Source organism: Pocillopora verrucosa, chromosome 8 (assembly GCF_036669915.1).
Source record: "Pocillopora verrucosa isolate sample1 chromosome 8, ASM3666991v2, whole genome shotgun sequence".
Classification (NCBI taxonomy): domain Eukaryota; kingdom Metazoa; phylum Cnidaria; class Anthozoa; order Scleractinia; family Pocilloporidae; genus Pocillopora; species Pocillopora verrucosa.
In genome coordinates, this window is record NC_089319.1 from 4,965,693 (window position 1) to 4,984,682 (window position 18,990).

General features: G+C 36.4%; 1 protein-coding gene across 1 annotated transcript; it reads left to right on the forward strand.

Moving 5' to 3' along the window:
* Positions 1-1,895: 1,895 nt before the first annotated feature.
* LOC131796860 (calcium-dependent protein kinase C) lies at positions 1,896-17,792 on the forward strand. The gene is made up of 16 exons (XM_059114473.2): positions 1,896-2,085; positions 2,223-2,257; positions 2,425-2,507; positions 2,698-2,809; positions 3,010-3,147; positions 7,878-8,067; positions 9,159-9,396; positions 10,233-10,382; positions 10,770-10,943; positions 11,331-11,422; positions 12,043-12,105; positions 12,678-12,816; positions 13,237-13,317; positions 13,705-13,812; positions 14,330-14,470; positions 14,994-17,792. The coding sequence occupies exons 1-16, from the start codon at positions 1,937-1,939 to the stop codon at positions 15,177-15,179; spliced, it is 2,079 nt and encodes a 692-aa protein (XP_058970456.1). The 5' UTR covers positions 1,896-1,936; the 3' UTR covers positions 15,180-17,792.
* The last annotated feature ends 1,198 nt before the right edge of the window (positions 17,793-18,990 follow it).

The window sequence follows — 18,990 nt, forward strand, 5'->3', positions numbered from 1 at the left end:
TGAGCTTGAAATCGTATTCTGCAGGAAAGATTAAGAGTTTTTCTGTATCAAAGGTTTTCTACGTTGGTTTCTGTTTCGAAAATGACTCAGCTTTTAAGGCGGGAATAACATCTTCCAAAGGTAGAAAAGAAACTTTCCCAATACAGAGAAACGACAAATATATTTCTAATCCTCTTGTCTGAACTTTATGATTACTGACCCCTCTCCGGTCGCTTCTCAGGTTTAGGGGTGTTACTTTTTTGATTGCGGAGTTGAAGTAAGATGCTACTTACCTTTGAAATTGCTTTTAAATAATGATATACGTACACGAGTATATTTTCCTATACATTCATTGAACAAGTTCACAGGTACACCAGGGACATGATTATTCAATAATCAATCGCCTGAGAATAAATTTCAAAATAATTAGGGTTTTCATTACTCGTAAGCTAATTCAATTCGATGGTAAAAAGCCTTACATTTGTGAATCTTTTCTCTTGTGATTCATTGTCTCTGGCAATGCGATAAATAATTTACTTCGACAAAATATTTTCTCGGTGATATTGGACGAAGATTTAAAAAAACAAAGAAAGAAAATCTGTTATGTTGTCTTTGTGATTCTGATGAATAATCGAAAAAAACGCCATTGTAAACGATCTCGCTTCATTTAATTAAGATCAGTCATTAGTAAAAGCAATTCCTTGTAAAGGATGTGGTTGGGCTGATCCGGAGTACGTGATCAGCGAATCATGTGAGTGATCCTTAATTTAAGGCATGCGTAGCAACTCTAACTGTATTGAAAAATAACCTGCTTTGGAGAAAATGAGAAAAAATGCTGCTCATCTTTCTCCTGATCGCTCGCTGCCGGCGGTTTTCACTCGATCCGAAAATACGTTAGCAAGTGAATGGTTGCTTGACAACGGGGAGTTAATTTTTCACGGGAATCGAGAAAATTATGGAAATTCACTAAATCTGACCGCAGAGTATTTTGCATTCTAATTTTTGATCATCCTTCGTTGTGACACCGCTTGTCTTGGGTATCGTTTAAGTGTTTTATCCAAATATTTTGCGATAGTCCACTTAAGATAATTGTAAAAAATAAAGTTATTTTGATTTAGGGGATGGAGAATATTCAAAACAAGTGACCTGGCTACTTGAAGTAGAAGTAACACCTGCCGGCTGCACTTTTAAAGATTTTAATTTCCACGGCATAATTTTGAGCTGTAATAAAGATTAATAACTTTGTCACACGAGACCTCGAACATTGGAACAGCGCATTTGGTTAATTGATTAGCCTAGATTTTACAAACAGTTGAATATATATTGGGTATAACTAAGAAATAAGAAGTCACTTCTAGTCTTAATGTGACTACTGCGAGGAATCTACCCAAAATTTGAACAAGGGAACATGCATTTCGATAGATGATCAGAAAGAGGCTATTCTTTCGAAAGGTCGATCGTCGTATTTCGCTGTTCCCTTCCAAGAAAAATGTCAGTAAGCCGAGAAATAAACTTTCGCTTTATTTTTATCGCTATTTTCTCTGTTGATTTTGATCTACAGCAAATCCGGTAAGGCAGCGACCCCTAAAGGTGCTGTTTACATCTTGAGCCGACATGGCCGATCAATCCTCCAGCAAAAATACCTGAAAATGCAAATGAAGATCTTTACGTGCTGTCAGCTACAAAAGAAATTATTCAGCCTTCAGCTCATAAACACGCAATAAATGGGGTTAATAATTTAAAATTCTCACTCAGAAGCCTAAAAATGCTCATGTCACTTATTAAAATTAGGACATTTTGCGAGAAACAGCGCGGAAAAGTAGAAACAAGTCCGTTTTAAAAAATCTGGCAGACTTAAGAGCCTTTCCATATTAGGAACTGGATCGTGACGTCAGAGATTTAGCGGAAAGCCAAACGCAAGTAGGGTTGCAGATGGTTCGATGCAGCGAAAGGTAACATGGCGGAACCTGAGAGCGCTAAACCAAGGGGAATAAACAGGAGGGGTGCTTTTAAGCAGAAGAATGTCATCGAAGTTAAAGGCCATAAGTTTTTTTTTCGGTACCTGAAACAGCCAACGTTTTGTGGTCACTGCAAGGATTTTATTTGGCAAGTGTTCTTTCGTTAATTCTCTTATCCTTCATCTTTCATGAGCATTTCTTTTGTCGAAGATCTATGCTGGGTTACTTGTTTCCTCTTTTTTCGCTTCCTTAATTGTGGTTTTGTTTTCTTGTGGTGTTTAACAGGGGTTTTATCGGAAAGCAGGGATGCCAGTGCCAAGGTATTGTGGTCAATTTTCCTATGCAGTTATAAACTAAGATATGTCGGATCGGAGACGCATAGACATTTGGGTACAATAGGCTTAAGCTAAAGCCGAGCTAGAACTTGTCAACTGTCAATAACATTGAGTTCATGTCTATACTACTCTTTTCGCAAATTTTATCGTAGGGTGTTCGTTTGTGCTTCACAAGCGCTGTTGTCAATTTGTGACCTTTTCTTGTCCTGGTGCGGAAACAGGCGCTAATGCCGAGGTAAGATGACTTCGAATGTCTTTGAGAATTGCTTTTCTTTATTTATTATTTTTATTTTTATTTGTTTTATTTTATGTTTCTATTTGACCTACATTCTTGTGTACAAGCGATTCTTTCTTCGCGCGTGGGATCATTAACTCTGATTCTGATCGCTTAAAACGTTATTGTTGAAGTTGCCTTTTTCTTGCAGGGTCTTGAATCAGCGCACCCTTTTAAAGTTCGCACCTACACTAGTCCTACATTTTGTGATCATTGCGGATCACTACTTTACGGACTCTATCACCAAGGAGTACAATGCGAAGGTATGTTATTTCTAATTTTCATTTTCTCTTCCGTTCATTTAGCCGCTAGCCCGTTGTTATTTAGCCACCCCATTTAAAAAGCTCAAACTTTTGTTGTTAGCTTCGATCTGTTGTGAAACAGGCGGTAACTGATTACAAATGCGTTGCTTTTGCAAAACTAAGGAAATGATTTACCTGTCGGATCGTCTGTGTGTTTGCAGATTGTCAGATGAACGTGCACAAGAGGTGCATAAAATTGTTACCGAAACTCTGTGGCGTCGATCATACGGAGCGGAGGGGAAGAATACACCTCAAAGTTTGGATCGAAAACAGCGCAAAGAGTCAACTGAAAGTCGAAGGTTTGCATAATAAAATTTGCATACTAAGCTAATGTTTAGTCGAGTTTATCCTCACAAGATTTTTGTAATGTTTTAAACCGAGTGATGAATAACTAATTTATGAACGGCTTTTGTCAAGATCGACAGTTTTTTGGTACATTATTGCCACAGTGTTGCAATATACATTTACTTAACGAAAATGTATGTGATCTATATATCTCGAAAACATCTTGAAATAACGACAATACAGGTTAATACTGGTGACTTAATTTGGGCAGCCAAGCACGTCTTATTATTATTATATATTTTTCGGGAAATAAATATGAATTTTGCTTGTTCTTCAAAACAGTTTTTACTCAAGATTGCAGATCGGGCGGTCGAATACACCTGCTTTTTAAAACGTTCTTATTTTCTATTCATTGCGACAACCTGAGCATGTAAGGTGTTGGTTAAAAGAGTTAATATTTAAGTGAATTTTAATTGTCTATGGAGTCTAAAACGAGTGAATTTGTTGTGGTATGATTCCATCAGCTATACCACTTTACAGCGACTTATCACACATTCCTAGTGCAACTGGCCCTAGAAAATTGGGAAGAACTGAAATTTCAGAGGAGAGATTTTCAGTATTTATTTCGTGAATCGAATTCATCTTTCCTGTGGTGTGAAAAAATTATTTATTTCTCTAACATATTTTGTTAAAAAATATCCAAATTTTTAATCAGTTTAACATCCTCTTGTAGGAGTAAATATGTCCTGCTTTGGCTTCTTGGTGATTGATTTGATGAAACATCTCTGGAAATTCACCAATGTGGTGTTACTATGTGAAATATTGTATATGAAGACAATAACATCCTTGGCCATTAGGTGCACCAGTTGTATATAGTCAAAACGCTTTTTTTCTTTAGGAGACCCATTCATTTTTAATAATTTATGCTACCGTCTTTTTAAAATAACAAAGAATCTGATAGTGGGCTATTGACTGAACATAATTTATAAGCAGATTTCAAGCTGTAATCACCTACTTTTTACAAGATTGAAACATGACAAAGTTACCATATATACAGAACATTCCTCAAGGTTTTTTTTTTTTAAAGATCCATTAATTAATCTGACCGATATGTGAGGAAAATATGGCAATATTACAATAGATATACAATACAATTAGACTTATCCATGTGGGGTCTATGGCATTATTTTTTTTACCTTTTTTGGCACCTCAATCTTTTTTGTTCAAAGCAGTGGAACTAAATATTTGGCCCCACGCACTTGCTTTTGTTGAAGATTTAGAAACTCTTTATTTGGTCCTGTGACACGTGAGACTATGAATTTACAGTGGAAAAAGAAAGTAATTATCGAACTGGTTAATTTAAATGTGGTACTTAATCGTAACCTATACGAAAGATTATCACACATCTGGAAGATAATTTGAGTCACCTAAAATTAGAAGGACTTATTCTGAATGTTGACACCTTTTAAGCTTATATCTTGTCTCAAGGGCTTCATCCTTGAGTTTTTGCAAAATCACCTAATAATTGTGAATTTAAGTAGAAAACAAAAATTTAAAGCAGTCAGTTTGGTAATATTGCATGATGTAAACCATACTGCTGGCCATATTAATTGTCTCTGAAATTAGCAGTTTGGTTGGTAAAGAAGAAAGTAATGTTCTATGTAAAAAATAGTAATAGCCCTCAAATAGCATAAATAGTCTTTTATGCAAATGTTTATCTCAGACTACATGTACATCTCAGACTGCATGTACAAAAAGTGTGTAAATGTCATTATTTGCTGTGACCTCTGAACATTTAAGATTTTCACATCTTTAGTACGTGCCACAGTAACCAAAGTAGTTGCAGCTTGGAGTGCTGTCAAGTTGTGATCTCATTGTTTTGGTTATTTATGTTTCGTGTTTCACTTTTCTTATTGTGTGCAGAGGAAACCATTGTCTCGCTGGTTGATCCATTTCTAAGATAACTAATTGGGAAAGAACTGCTTGCTCACAGATAAAGGTGGTGCATTGGCCAGTAGATTGTTACCAATTACAGGCCCACATTAGTTAGTCAGTTGCAACTTTCATCTATTTTACAAGGGTTTTCATTCAGAAATCTAATCACAATAAAAAAATTGTAAGGAACTGGAGGAAATCCTTCTTTTCCAAATTATCAAGAAAACATCCTAAGCCATTAAAATTGAGCAGGAGAATTATTTAATAAGTATTTTCTGCTAGAGGTTTAACCCAAACTTGTGAGGAATTTGTTAGTTCTGGGCATTAATCTCTTGACCTTTGTCTTCCAAAAGTAGAAGGAACAAAGAAAATAGAAATGATAATTGTATTCTAAAGTATTGTTGCTTTTGTATTGATGCCTCAAGCTAGAAAAATAGAGAAGCAGCATGGTTAGCTGTGTAGTTGATTATGTAAATATACACACAGTATCCTTTTCTTTTCCTTTTTCCAGCAACCAAAGTTTATTTTTTGGTGAGCATGTTACCATTTGAAGTCATTAAGTGGCATCTTAATGTTAACTTGAAGCCTAGAGTTAGGTAAAAAAACAAGCTGTAAGATTTGAACACATTCGGGAAATGGTTTGTTTGACAAGTAATTTTGTTATTGATAATGTTTTCAGGTTGAAATAATTTTCTACAACATACACTTGTAGTGTGATGAGCGTTTTCCTTTGTCCAAGGACTGCACTGTTTAGTAATGTATTTGGAAAAAAGGCAAAGACAAATCTTACTGGGATGAAATCATTTTAATTTGAAATCTGTTTTAAACTAAAAATACATTTGCTGACAATTATGTTCTGATATTTGCATACCACGCCTTTTAACTTGAAAGTTAATGTCTTCAGTATTGTTTCTAGCTCAGCTGTAAAGCTTGTGTTGCTTAAACATTTAAGGTCACTCACTATTTGAAATTGAGTGTTGCATGTTTTTACATTGGCCACATAAAGCTTTGTTTACTTTTTATTTATATATATATTTTTTTTTGAAAAAGAAAAAGAAAACAAAAATGAAATAAAATAAGAGAGATGGTTAGTTTTGAGCTCGTTAAATAAATAGAGAAAGATGTTTTTTATCTTGTCACGAGCATGGGACATAGCACAGAAGGTTCAATTCCTCATGGGGAGAAGTTTTTCTTTGTCCCACGCTTGTGACAAGACAAAAAACATCTTTCTCCAAGAATGAAATAATGAAAATTATCTGAACTTAAATATTTTTGAATATTGGTTCAGCATTTAATTTAAACTTCCTAGAACACCTGCAAGCATATGTTTAAATCAGCATCCCAGAGGTCAGTGAAATTAGATGTTTCAATCATACACAGTTTGTTGGTATTCATATTGTTTTGTGCTTTATCGCATATTGGAGGAAAAAAGAAAATATATATATATATATATAATTATACTTTTACCACAGAAGATGCAGTCAAACAGAAAACATGGAAATTGTTGTTTATTTGACAGTATTACATCCAACCTTCCCATGATGCCTTGTAGTCTAATTCCTGACAAAAATAAGTAGGCACTGCTATCTTAAGATTCTTTCAAACCTTTTACAACAACTTAATTTGGCAAGTGCATTCTTTATCTTCTGTATCATGAATTTTTATCAATGAACATTTTAACCCTTTAACTCCCATGAGTGACCAAGACAGAATTTCTCCTTACTCTATTTATACAATGTCATGCACACAAGTGATGAGAATTAAAAAAAAATCCATTATGGGATTACTAATTGATCTGATACCAAATTCTCCAAACTAACATAATTGAGAATCATTTGGCAGATGGCAAGGAGAATTACTAATGAGATCTTGGCAGTTAAAGGGTTTAAACAGGACTTTCAGCCTAACTTTTTCAGTCACCATTGGTGACTACCAGTCATAAATGGTTACCAGGAATAGCATTTTGGTTGTTAGAAGAAAATCAAAGAAAAAATATGCTTAGTGCACTCTAAACTTCATTTTTTTAATGGAAAAAAGATAAAACATGAGCAATATTAAACATGAAAACTGTTTAACTCAACTAGATTTTAACTGATAAAAACTGAGTCATGTCAATTTATACTACCAATGTAGGTGTCAAAACAGTGTTTGTCAAGAGTTTTAAAAAAGTTACCAAGATTGTAGACTGTTGGAATCTGGTCCAGATCCATTAAAAAAGAAGTTTGTGTATCTGTCGTGTTGATTGTGTCAGCTTCTTTATTTCCTATAGCATGTTAAAACACAGCTGTGTACCACTACCCCTTGCAATATCATGGAATGTTCCTTTGATCAATAGTGTTTTGTCTGTTCTACACTTGCCTGAAGGTTAATGTCCAGTGTTTACCAAGAAAGTTCAAATGTCTTGGGAGATGCCATTAGTGTAATTTGAAAGATTTCCATGTAGTTTACGTAATATATCCAGCAGTTCTTGCCATGAAAACTATGTTCAGGTTTCTATATCCAAAGTAACAGCCTTGTTGACCTAATTGTTCAGCAGTTTCCACAGCTCATTTGTCCCTAAAAATTAAGTAAATGTTGCGTTAATTTGTATACCTCAACTACATGTGCTATGGATGAAATTTGCAGTGAAACATTAGTGACAATTTTGTTCCCAAACACATCTCTACCACAGTACTTTCTTCTTCTTCTTTTTTTTTTTTTTTTTTTTATCTTAAGGGATCTGAAATAGTCATAAGTGATTTTGCTGTTTCTTTTTTTTGGTGTATACCATATTTTTAACTCCCTTTTTATGTGTGTCATTACTTTGTAGTTCGTGATGCAAAGAATCTTATTCCTATGGATCCAAATGGTCTCTCTGATCCTTATGTCAAGATCAGGCTGATTGACAACACACAGGAGGACATCAGCAAGAAAAAAAATGACTCAGACAAGAAAAAAAAATTCAAAACTAAGGTTGTCTATAAGAACCTGAACCCAGAATTCAATGAAACTTTTGACATGTAAGTTACCAAGCCTTTGTGTTTGTTAATCTTAATAATGGTTTTAGATGCAAGCTAACACACTCTGGACTGTTTGAAAATGGACATTTCCTTTTGTTACTATTGATTCTCGCTTTTGTATACCTGGTATGTTCCTTTTTTTGTAAGGCTGCCTCCAGGAACATGCAAGATAATGGGCACCCTTTGATATGATTGGGTATTCCATCTTGCCCCCTCAAGATTACTTGAGCTCAGAAGCCAAAAAACAAAAAGCAGTTGTAGTAGGTTTACATGGTCTGAAACTTGTGCAAAACATTTTCTGTTTCTTGCAAAATCTTTTGTGATTTCAAGCCTCATTTTTTAAGGACAGTAACAACAAACAAAACCACAACACTCTTGTAAACATACGGGTACAACGCAATTCTCCAAGTTGATACAATGCCTTTGCTGAAATACGGTCTTCAAGCCTCTTCTGGCCAAGCATGTCTTGATTTGACAGTGTGTCTGCAATATTGTTTTTTTTTATTGTTGAGTTACTTTGGTAGGAACCTGCCATATTAACCCCCTGCTTGGTCAATAATGGTCAATTTATAGCATTAATAACATTGTCAGGTTATTATGTTGGATTTTGCCTGCCTTGAACAACATTTTTATCCTAAATGTAGTGATAATTTTTCTACTACATCTTAGATGTGGTCAGCTAGTCCTTAATGATGAGTGGTTGTTGTTGTATTAACTTAGGATCCATTGAGTGTGGCATTTCCATTATCCATGAATAATGACAAGACTTTATTGCCACAAAAATTGCTTGCGCATTCAAGACTTATCTGATTGGAATTTTCAGGCTATATTTATCCTTTTGATTCATTCCCAACATTTTATTGGTAATTCTCCTTACTGTCTGCCATACAATTCTTATGCAGTCAGTGCAGAGAATTTGGTATCAGATCAACTAAAATCCCCTAATTGATTAATAATTTTGCTTCATTCTTATCCCTTGTCTGCTTTATATTCTGTTGATGTTGTAAGGAGAAATCCTGTCTTGGTCACTTATGGGAGTTAAAGAGTTAAGGGACTGAGGGATTTTAACAATGTTTCTTTTCTCTGACTAGCACACTGGATGCTGAAGATTATAATCGTCGTCTTTATGTTGCTGTTTGGGACTGGGACCGAGCATCACGTAATGACTTTATGGGTTGTTTGTCATTTGGAGTGTCTGAGCTGGTGAAACAACCACAAGAGGGCTGGTTCAAGCTTCTAGGCAAAGTGGAAGGAAATTTTTATAATATTCCTATCATTGATACTGATGGAGAGGGCCCAGCAGTGTTGGAGTTAAGAAACAAATATAAGGTAATTATTTGGGGTTGTGTACACTTAACATGTAAGTAACTCTTTCTAAGATCGGGATGGTTAGGCATTGGCTTGGTCATTTGTGAGAGGCATTTTTACCTGTTATTGTCAATGAAACAGGTAAATTGTTTTGTGGAGAGCCTAAATTCATTTGCTCTATCATTCACTTATTTGTTTGTTATCTACATGTACAAACAGTAATTCATAAGCTGTCTGCAACTTCTCCTACTTGCTCCATGGCCATCTATAGGTTAAAACTATGTTTTGTCAGTCAGCATTCATTTTTCATGCTGGTATAAGGTATATTTACTAGGTATCTGCAGTTTAATTTGATAGCTACATGATCATTTTGTACACGACATTAAATTTTCTTGTTATTTTAAAGACCTGAATATTATCTTATGCCAAAGAAATGAAACACCATATGCTGTCATAAGTTCTGTGCAGTATAAAGTTTTATTATCAATGTTATGTAATGGTACCATATTTATATCATCTATGTCTGGTTTCTTTCTCTTTTACTGCTCTTTTAACAAAAACTGACTTCAAATGGGTTGGGTCTACAGGTAGCTTGAAAACTTCAGGGTTCCTGCAATAATGATTGAACTTTGCTTTTTAAAAAATTGCCTGTTGATTGTACATAATTTTCTTATTATTTCAATTAATGTTCAAGCCAAAATAAAGTTTGTTGTTTTTTGTTGTTGTTGCTGTTACGGTAGCTTTAACACTTTATCACTCTAACCCTAAGCAGAGCAACTATGAATGCTGTTATTTTCTCAGGTTATTTAATTATTATGCACCAATACATACTGATTAGCATTTTCCTTGATCTTCAGTTTATGCAAGCACAACTGAAAGAAGAAGAGGAAAGACAGGAGAGAGAATACCAAGCAGTACAAGCAAATCGCTACAAGGGAGATGGTACCAGATACAGGCCAGAAGATTTTCACTTCCTCAAAGTTCTTGGCAAAGGAAGCTTTGGAAAGGTTTGTACAAAAAATCTGCTGAATTATTTTGATTTTATGTTCCCAGCACTGACTGATAACAGACAAATTGAATCAAAGGTAGATGACAGAGCTCAAGTTTATTTGTGCAGGTAAGTAGACTTCTTGCAAACTTGCTGCTTAGGAAAGTTATATTGTATTTCCTGAAATGCTTTTGTCAAGAGAGCGTATCTTAAGGATAAAAGAAATCTATTGTACAGCTTCCCCCTTTGGGAATGGAACACAATCTGTCTTCTCTGGGACTTTCCCCTGTCGGGAAATCATTGGCATTTATTCAAACTGCAGTGTTTAACCAGACAGAGAATTTTTGAGCTGAAGAATTAATTTATTTGAATCATAGTTTTTATGACTTGTTCTTTGTGTTTTAAGGTCATGTTAGCAGAGCGGAAAGGCACAGATGAAGTGTATGCCATCAAAGTTTTAAAGAAAGATGTCATTGTTCAAGATGATGATGTGGAATGTACCATGACAGAAAAGAGGGTGTTGGGCTTACACGGCAAACCACCATTTCTCACATCTCTTTTCTGCTGTTTCCAGTCATATGTGAGTTATTTAGCAATAATATTCCTTGAAATACATTCTTTGGCACAGTTTTGTTCAAAGGAGAGAGTGACAGATGTTCACCACTGATTAAATATTCATTAGTTAGTGGTATTTGTGACAAACTTAATAATATTTAACCATTTCAAGATCTCACTAGTAGTTCTCCTAACTGTATGCCATACAATTCTTATGAAGTTAGTTTAGAGAATTTGACATTGGATCAACTAATAATCCACTACACTTGTAATTGACTTTGCTCTTTATTCCTATCACTTATCTGCTTGATATTGTATTGATAATGTTACTAAAAATTCTTTCTTGGTCACTTATTGTAGGTAAAGGGTTCAAATCTTATTGAATTAAACTTTTTTTCCTTTTTTTTTTTAGGACCGCCTCTACTTTGTGATGGAGTATGTTAATGGTGGAGATTTGATGTTTCACATCCAGCAACATGGCAGATTTAAGGAGCCTCAGGCTGTGTACGTTTTGAGTGAAGTATTATAGTACCCAGTTAGGGCATTTTGTGCCCAAACAGTTAAATCGTTTTGTACCCAGCTGATAGCAAGTAAGTTGTTTTGCCCAAGATGATAGGAATCCTTTGATATGATTGGGTCTTCCATCTTGCCCCCTCGCGATTGCTCAAGCTTAGATTTAAAAGCCAAAGAAATCCTTATGACAGGTTCATATTCTGTGAACCTTTTCTGCCACATGGGAAATCTTTTGCAATGAAAACCAAGTTTGAGGACAGTAACAACAACCAAACCCACAACAAGCTAGTGAACATGCATGTATGTACAGTGCAATTCTCCCAGTTTGCTTAATAGTTTTGCTGTGTTACAGTCAAAGTGATACTGTCTTTGCAATAATATTAAGAAAAAAATTGATAAACGTGTATGCAGTCAAGAGGTGGAAAGATCAGACTGCATGTGCACACATTTCAGGGGTACTTAATACCTGAATAATTTGTCCTCTCTGTGTGGATTTTAGTTGCTGCCTGTCTCTTTTGCTCCCTGGTATATTGGTGTATTCGTAGGTTAAAAATTGTTTTATGGTTAGAAGGACAAACGTGTTGAGTGAGCTATTCTGTTTTGCATTATAGTTTCTATGTAGCGGAAATTGTCCTTGGCTTACTGTTTCTACACAAAAGAGGCATTGTTTACAGGTACAAGTTATTACTGGTTACAATGTGTATCAGTATCTTGTTCTCTGTATATTAACCCTTTACACCCCAACATCAATGTTCATATTCTCCATACACTTCTCTATACATCCCCTTTGGTACTGACAAAGAGAATTCGTGTAACAATCAAAACTTCATTGGTTGCTTATCATTTTCGTTATTCTCATAATCCTAACGTGTGGTTCAGCGGTATTACTGTTCGGAGAAGTTAGATACTGGTCACTTTCAGGGTTTACAGGTGTAAGTCACTCTCTTAGCTGTAGCGCCTTTTAATAAGTATTAACCCAGGGCTCCAAACTCAAAACTTTTGAAAATCGTTCTTTGGCGATGACCTTAAATCTTAAAATGGTCTCCAAAAAGGAAATTTTAGTGTCAAGATAAACAACTTGAGTCGCCATTTTTTCCTGTTTTGTTGTTTCCGTTTTGCTTTTGCCATAGCAACGAAAGCAGTTGTAGCTTGGAGTCCTATGAGCTGTTAAGGCAACTTAGACAAAAATGTATATGCCTGTGAGTCACTGTTAACGTTGTTGTATTTTTTATCCATGTACATACAGAGATTTAAAGTTAGACAATGTCATGCTGGATAGCGATGGCCACATCAAAATTGCCGATTTTGGTATGTGCAAAGAAAATATGATTGAAGGAAAGACGACAAGAACATTTTGTGGCACACCAGATTACATTGCTCCTGAGGTAACTCGTGATATTGGTGTGTAGTTTTACGAAGATCTTTTTGTCTTGTGTTGATATTCAGAGTGCTTTTGGACTGAGTCAAAAGAAACCATCGAGGCCAATCGGCGGGTAAAAAACTGGAAGGGGGAGCTTTTGAGAACTCAAAGGAAAACAAGCGAATTATCTGTGGCGCACGAAAGCGCGAGTGACCTAGTCAAGGTTGCTACCTGTTTTCCTCCTGATTGGTTGAGACGGCGACGCGGGTTATCTGGACCATTCACAGAGCAGCCGCTTAAAAATAACTTCAACTCCTTTTACAAAATTTCTTTGTCTGTAATCATTCAGACGGGGGAAGATACATGTACCTCTGAAATCAAATTCCCCTCTGCACGATCCTGTCATGCTCCTCGAATTCTAACAAACTGTGTGCTTGTGTTGCAGATTGTGGCTTACCAGCCTTACAGTTTTTCTGTGGACTGGTGGGCTCTGGGAGTTCTAATTTATGAGATGCTGGCAGGACAGGTCAGTATGTTGGAATCGAATTTTTTCGAAGTCGTATGGCACTTACTTACAGTCAGTTTTCCTCCACTGGATATCAACGACTATTCTTTGCTCAGAGTTTCGATCAAGTCGAGGTTGAATTGAATTTTAACGTCGAAGGTAAAAGCGAACGAGAGTAAAACCCTCAAAGCATCAACAAAGACAAAAACCCACAACAATTTCAACCCGAGATGCAAAGTCTAGGAATCGAATTTGGTAATAGCGGTGGAACGCAAGCGCTTTCAACAACGCACCATCCCTATGTCTTCGCTGCTCCTTGCTTAGCAGAATTCTTTTTTTATCCTCAGTGTTAACATTTATTCACTTATTTGAACACTTTTTCTCCATTTTTCCTTTTTATTCACATAGCCACCTTTTGATGGGGACGATGAAGATGAATTATTTAACTCTATTCTGGAGCACAGCGTGTCGTACCCCAAGTCTTTATCCAAAGAAGCAGTGCTCATCATCAAAGGGGTACGCTTTACACCTAACTGAATATGTTACACTGCGTTTTGCGCGTTAGTTTCGTATCCAGACTTCGTGTTAACTGTTGTACGCTTGAGAGTCGAGGTGCTTTGCAATCGTTTTAATGGTTCAAAGCTTAAACCCGGCCCTAACTCGGTTCGCTTTGTAGAGGAAGTCCTCGGGGCCCTCGTTTAATTTCTCTCACAGAGAGAATCCACGACAGATTCGAGGTTTTGAGCAAGTGGCCCATACACTTCTTTTTAGCGATGAAATATTACTCCATCCTGTAGGACGACGATCAATCCTCATAATTACTTTATGCCGATGCCGCAAAAACCAGTTTGATCCCCGATAGCTATGCGAGCTGATCTCGACTCCACCCTTAACTGTTTCACACGTTGTAAAAAAGTGAGAAGGTGCAAAATGTCATTGAGTGCAGCTCAAATTAAGCTACAAAGCTTTTTTTTTTCTCTTTGACGTGAAGTCGTAGCTTACATGTGTTATTTGATTCTCTTTTCTGTTGTAGTTCCTGACCAAACACCCAGCCAAACGTTTAGGCTGTGGAGAAAATGGAGAACAAAGCATCAAGGATCACGTGTTCTTCAGGCACACAAACTGGCTGAAACTTATGAACAGAGAAGTTCAACCTCCCTTCAAACCAAAAATTGTAAGCATTGTAAAGTACATGTAGGCTAGTAAACGGTAGTGAAGTATTATAGTCACTATATAGTGTATGGTACACTGACTTATGGCGCAAGATAATTTAACCAAATGAACGCGTTAGCGCAGCGCACGAGTTCGTTGTGAGTTTTGGCAATGATAAGGAAGATTCCTAGAAGTGGGCCGAGCATTGATTTGTCTAAAGGGGGTAAGTCTCAAAGAAACTGGGGTGCTGTGTCGATAGGGAGAGGGGGGGGGGGAGAGAGAGGTGGAGTATTACGCGAATATTTTGTATTATCAACTGAGTCGACAATGTAAGTTGACCACCGTAATGAGCTTCTAAAGCTGACTTTTCGTCAGGGCGAATGAATATCTGCTAATTTAAAAACAAAAATTTTTTAAATGAACTGTGTATTTTGTAACCACTGAGATTTCCTTTACTCGGTTCCGATTGGATGATCTAGTGGAATTTTATTCTTTTACGTGCCATCACAGTTTACTCATTTTTTTGTGCATTTGTCCCTCAACAGAAATCCAAACGTTCCTTTGACAATTTCGACCCAGAGTTCACGGACGAAGCCGCCAGACTGACACCTTGCGACAAATCCTTTATCGCCAACATCAACCAGAATGACTTCCATGGATTCTCATTCGTGAATCCTGCTTTCCCAGCGAAAGAGAAAGAGCCATCGAGCGACACTGACATTAAAGTTTAAGAATTAATGATTAATTTACCTAGCTAGGTGATGAAATGTATTCGGGAGATGTTTCCGGTTTTGCGCTTGCGTGAAATGGTAAGGTATTTCTAATATTGTTGAAAGAAACACAAAAATGTGGCTTGCCCATGTAATTAAGATGTAAGTATTATTCCTTAAGAAGCGAGCTCAGACAAGCTGATTTGTTCCCTTTTGTGGTGCGGTTGTAAATGTAAACGAAAGGGATGCAAGTAACATGTAAGAGAAAGCTTTTTTCCTATTTTTTTTTCTTCTTTTTTCTGATCGTTCTAAAACCTCGACTCAGTATTCACAACGGCCAATTAGAAACAAGGCAGATATCAAAATTTCACCGAGAGTTCCGTGGTGCGGGCACAGGGAAAGGGGTGGGACATTTTGTTAAAAGAGGTGGAACCAAATTACGATTGGTTTTAAGTTTTTTTATCTGAATGCTTGGTTGAAGGGGAGGGCTCAAGTTTTTTATTTACTGGTAAGACAGTGATATAAAGCAAAACAAATGCAATCTCGCATGGCTTTCGACTACCGCTTGAAATTTGAGTTGTCTATAGGTAATCGGCCCTGCTGCATGCGTCCTGTGAATATCGTCTTTGCTGCGTAAGGGGGATAAGTTGGCTTGTTCTATGACTGCGTTTCATTTTAGCACAATTTATCTCGAAATAGATAAATCCAATTTGAATAAGTTGTAATAAATATGTGTTATGTATGTATTGTTGTATGCATAATGTAGCTAGGAAGCAAAAACATAGCGTATCCATTCTGGGAATTTAGGGTGATATAATTGAGTTGGGGTTTTACTTTGAATTTTTGCCTTCTTTTGGTTTTCTTATTTTTCCAAATTGGTGTCATGAAAATCAGGGTGTAAAGGAGAATTGTATTTTTTTTCCACTGGTTCCTTCATAGTTTCTGCCCTGTGGAACTGATTGAATTGCAAAATGTCTCAATTTTTTGTCATTATTTTGTTACTGCACACTTTGCGGCACCTTTTTTGAATGATTAAAAGGGTGAATTGTTCCCAATTATATGACATTTAGCCAGTACTGGTGAGTTTCCTTTTTCTTGTGCTATGAAAATTTAGATAGTTATTGATTGCATCAGGAAAGCTGTAAAATATAGCGATTTATAACACGAAACTAGTTTCAGTGACACTGTACTTAGCCCTTTATTGAGTTTTAACTTCCGGTAGTTCGTGAAGATTCCTTTAAATTTACTAATTTCTAAAGTTAGCGACTGCTAAGAAATGTCCCACGGTGCTTTAGTTGATGCATCTACTGACGTTAATCTCTAAGAAGAAGTTTAAGTTAAAAAACTTTTAGCCTGAGGTTGTTTGGTGAAAGACCCAAAAAGTTTGACGTAAGTTGTTTTCCAAGGAGTAAAACAGATGAACTTGCAAGAAAAGGAGATCTGGATCGTCCTCTTAAATATTGTAAAATCTTTTTAGTTTTAGCTTCTTCTTTGATGTGGAAAATTTTTTATTCTAATGATTAAGGGTATGGGTTTTAGGCGTGGCATGAAGACGAATTGCAAAATGGGAATTTAATTGATCATTGTAGTTAGTAGGACATTCAGAAAATTCAAGAGTTGAACCGCTTATGTTTCCCATTAGGTGTTAATATCAGCTGTTGAAATTTCTTTCTTCTGATTGGTTCATATGAAGTTTATTTGTTGTGAATTGCCTTCAGTCGTCGTTATGTGTCTGTTACCCTTCTAAATTATTACGAGACTGCTGCAAGTTAATTTGGACATCAGAGTTCCGATGCTATCCGTTGTAAATTAGTTAGGAGAATTAGGTGTTACGACAGGATGGCATCCTCAAGCTGAAGTGAGAATAAATTCTCTTTGAAAATTTTTTCGAAATTAAAATTGCGAAGAGAAGTTACGTTTCGATTATTTCTTTAAGTAGAGTGAGTAGAATTGTTTTTAGTTTGACTATTTTGTTCAAATACCAGATGTAAAAAAATTTCCTTATATTTCTGTGTACTTTAACTTAATGCTTAGAGCGTTTTCTCATTCCAGCAGAGTGATGATCGCTTATATTTGTGGCTATTTATGAATTATGGAAATTTTGGTTTCCTTGTATACGTTAGCAATAACAGTACTTGCTACGCTGACTTTTCACAATTAATATCTTTGTTGCGAATTATGGAACAAAAGTTTTCAGTATTGTTAGCAATTGTTCCCTCAAGTGGAGGTAAATATCCACCATGTTGCACCGAAACTTTTCGTATAGACCACAAAAAAAATTAAGAAAAAAATTGTTTATTTCTGACAATATACCAATAAATGGTTGGGAATTAAACTCGTGACGCGCAATTTTGTCTCCTCGGCTTCTCGGAAGTGAATATTACTAGCTTATCTCTTCCAAAGTAGCCAATCAATACGCGTAAAAAGCAGTATTTAATTGTGTGGTATATACTATACTTAAATAATCCAGGCACTGTACTGCGGCATCGATGTAAAGTGTTAAGCTAGGTGGCAAGGAAATTCATAGCAATTCAGTTTAACAGAGTCACGCAAGTACTAATTAATTCTTGGTAATTTAAAATTTCTCAGGAGGGAGATTAAATAAAGAATGTGTTGTGAATGTTTATTAAAAGGCACAGTCGAGTTGCAATTATGTCATTCTCACCGAGTTTATCAATATACTGCCGAGTTGAGTACCTATGCATAGTAATATGCTATTGCGTATTCCTTAAGACTGTTGTCTGCTAAGTTTGGTATCTCCTGAGTTTAAGCCTAAAATCACCCACTGTTCGTGATTCAATGGATCACTATTACAGCTCAACTTGGGATATATCGCGGGTGACTCACTCTTTGGGGTACTTACGTTGAATTTTACAAGATTTCGATTAGCAAGTAACCACTTTTTCTACTGAGGGGAAATTACGTCTTATTTCAGAAGTTTCCGTCTAGATTCCGACGGTTCCCGCCAGTTTCCGACAATCTCGACTTCAGAGGATTCGTCTGATTTCGGACACTGCATCCAATTCCGGACGGTTCCGTCTGATTTTCGATGGGACAGTCCTTCACGGACTGTTCCGTTTCCGTTCGGTCTGTTACGTCTCTTCAAATAATTCCATCGCATTCGTCCGGTTACATCTTGTTGTGGACGGCTCTGTCCGAGGTCAGTTGGCTCCTTCTTTATTATCATTACGATTGCTGTTATTTTTTTCACCATTTTAACTCCCAACTGTTTTAATTATTATCCTCAATGGACGGCTAGAAGGTTGGCGAAGGGTTAAATTCAGATACTCTGGAATTTCATCGGTTTGTAGTTGGTCGCCTGATCCTGGATCTTGTTAACCCTTTAAACCCTAAGAGTGACTAACATCAAATTTCTCCCTACCATATCATCCCTGAATCACACGTTAACGTAATGAGAATAAAGGAAATGATCACCAACGACAAGAGCTTTTGATTGGTAAACAATTTCTCCTTGTCGACACCTTACGAAATGCTTTAAAAGAGCGTTCTAGAGAATATGCATACTGATTTTTAGGATGTAAAGGGTTAAATGAAGTCGAACTGAAGGGTGGTTACGTGAAAAACGGCGGCTAACGAGAAAACGGCTGCGGTTTCTCTCGCATCAACTCTTTAGCTCGTGCCTAATGCCTGAGAGCCTGGCTTGGGTTATTCGGTCACGTGAACAAATCCTTAGTCGCCAGGTATATCCTGAAAATTACCAAAACCGTAGGAAAAAAAAAACAGAGCAACTCTGAATCTAGATCTCTATCTTCTGAGACTTATTTGATATAGAAAGGAAATCATTCCGCTCTCCCTTTGTCTTTCGCTGTGT

Bases quoted from the DNA above. Each gene is read 5' to 3' on its own strand.
- LOC131796860 (XM_059114473.2), top strand. From the start codon at position 1,937: ATGGCGGAACCTGAGAGCGCTAAACCAAGGGGAATAAACAGGAGGGGT. The intron at 11,423-12,042 runs GTACGTTTTGAG...TTTGCATTATAG, and splicing joins TTTAAGGAGCCTCAGGCTGT to TTTCTATGTAGCGGAAATTG. The intron at 14,471-14,993 runs GTAAGCATTGTA...GTCCCTCAACAG, and splicing joins CTCCCTTCAAACCAAAAATT to AAATCCAAACGTTCCTTTGA.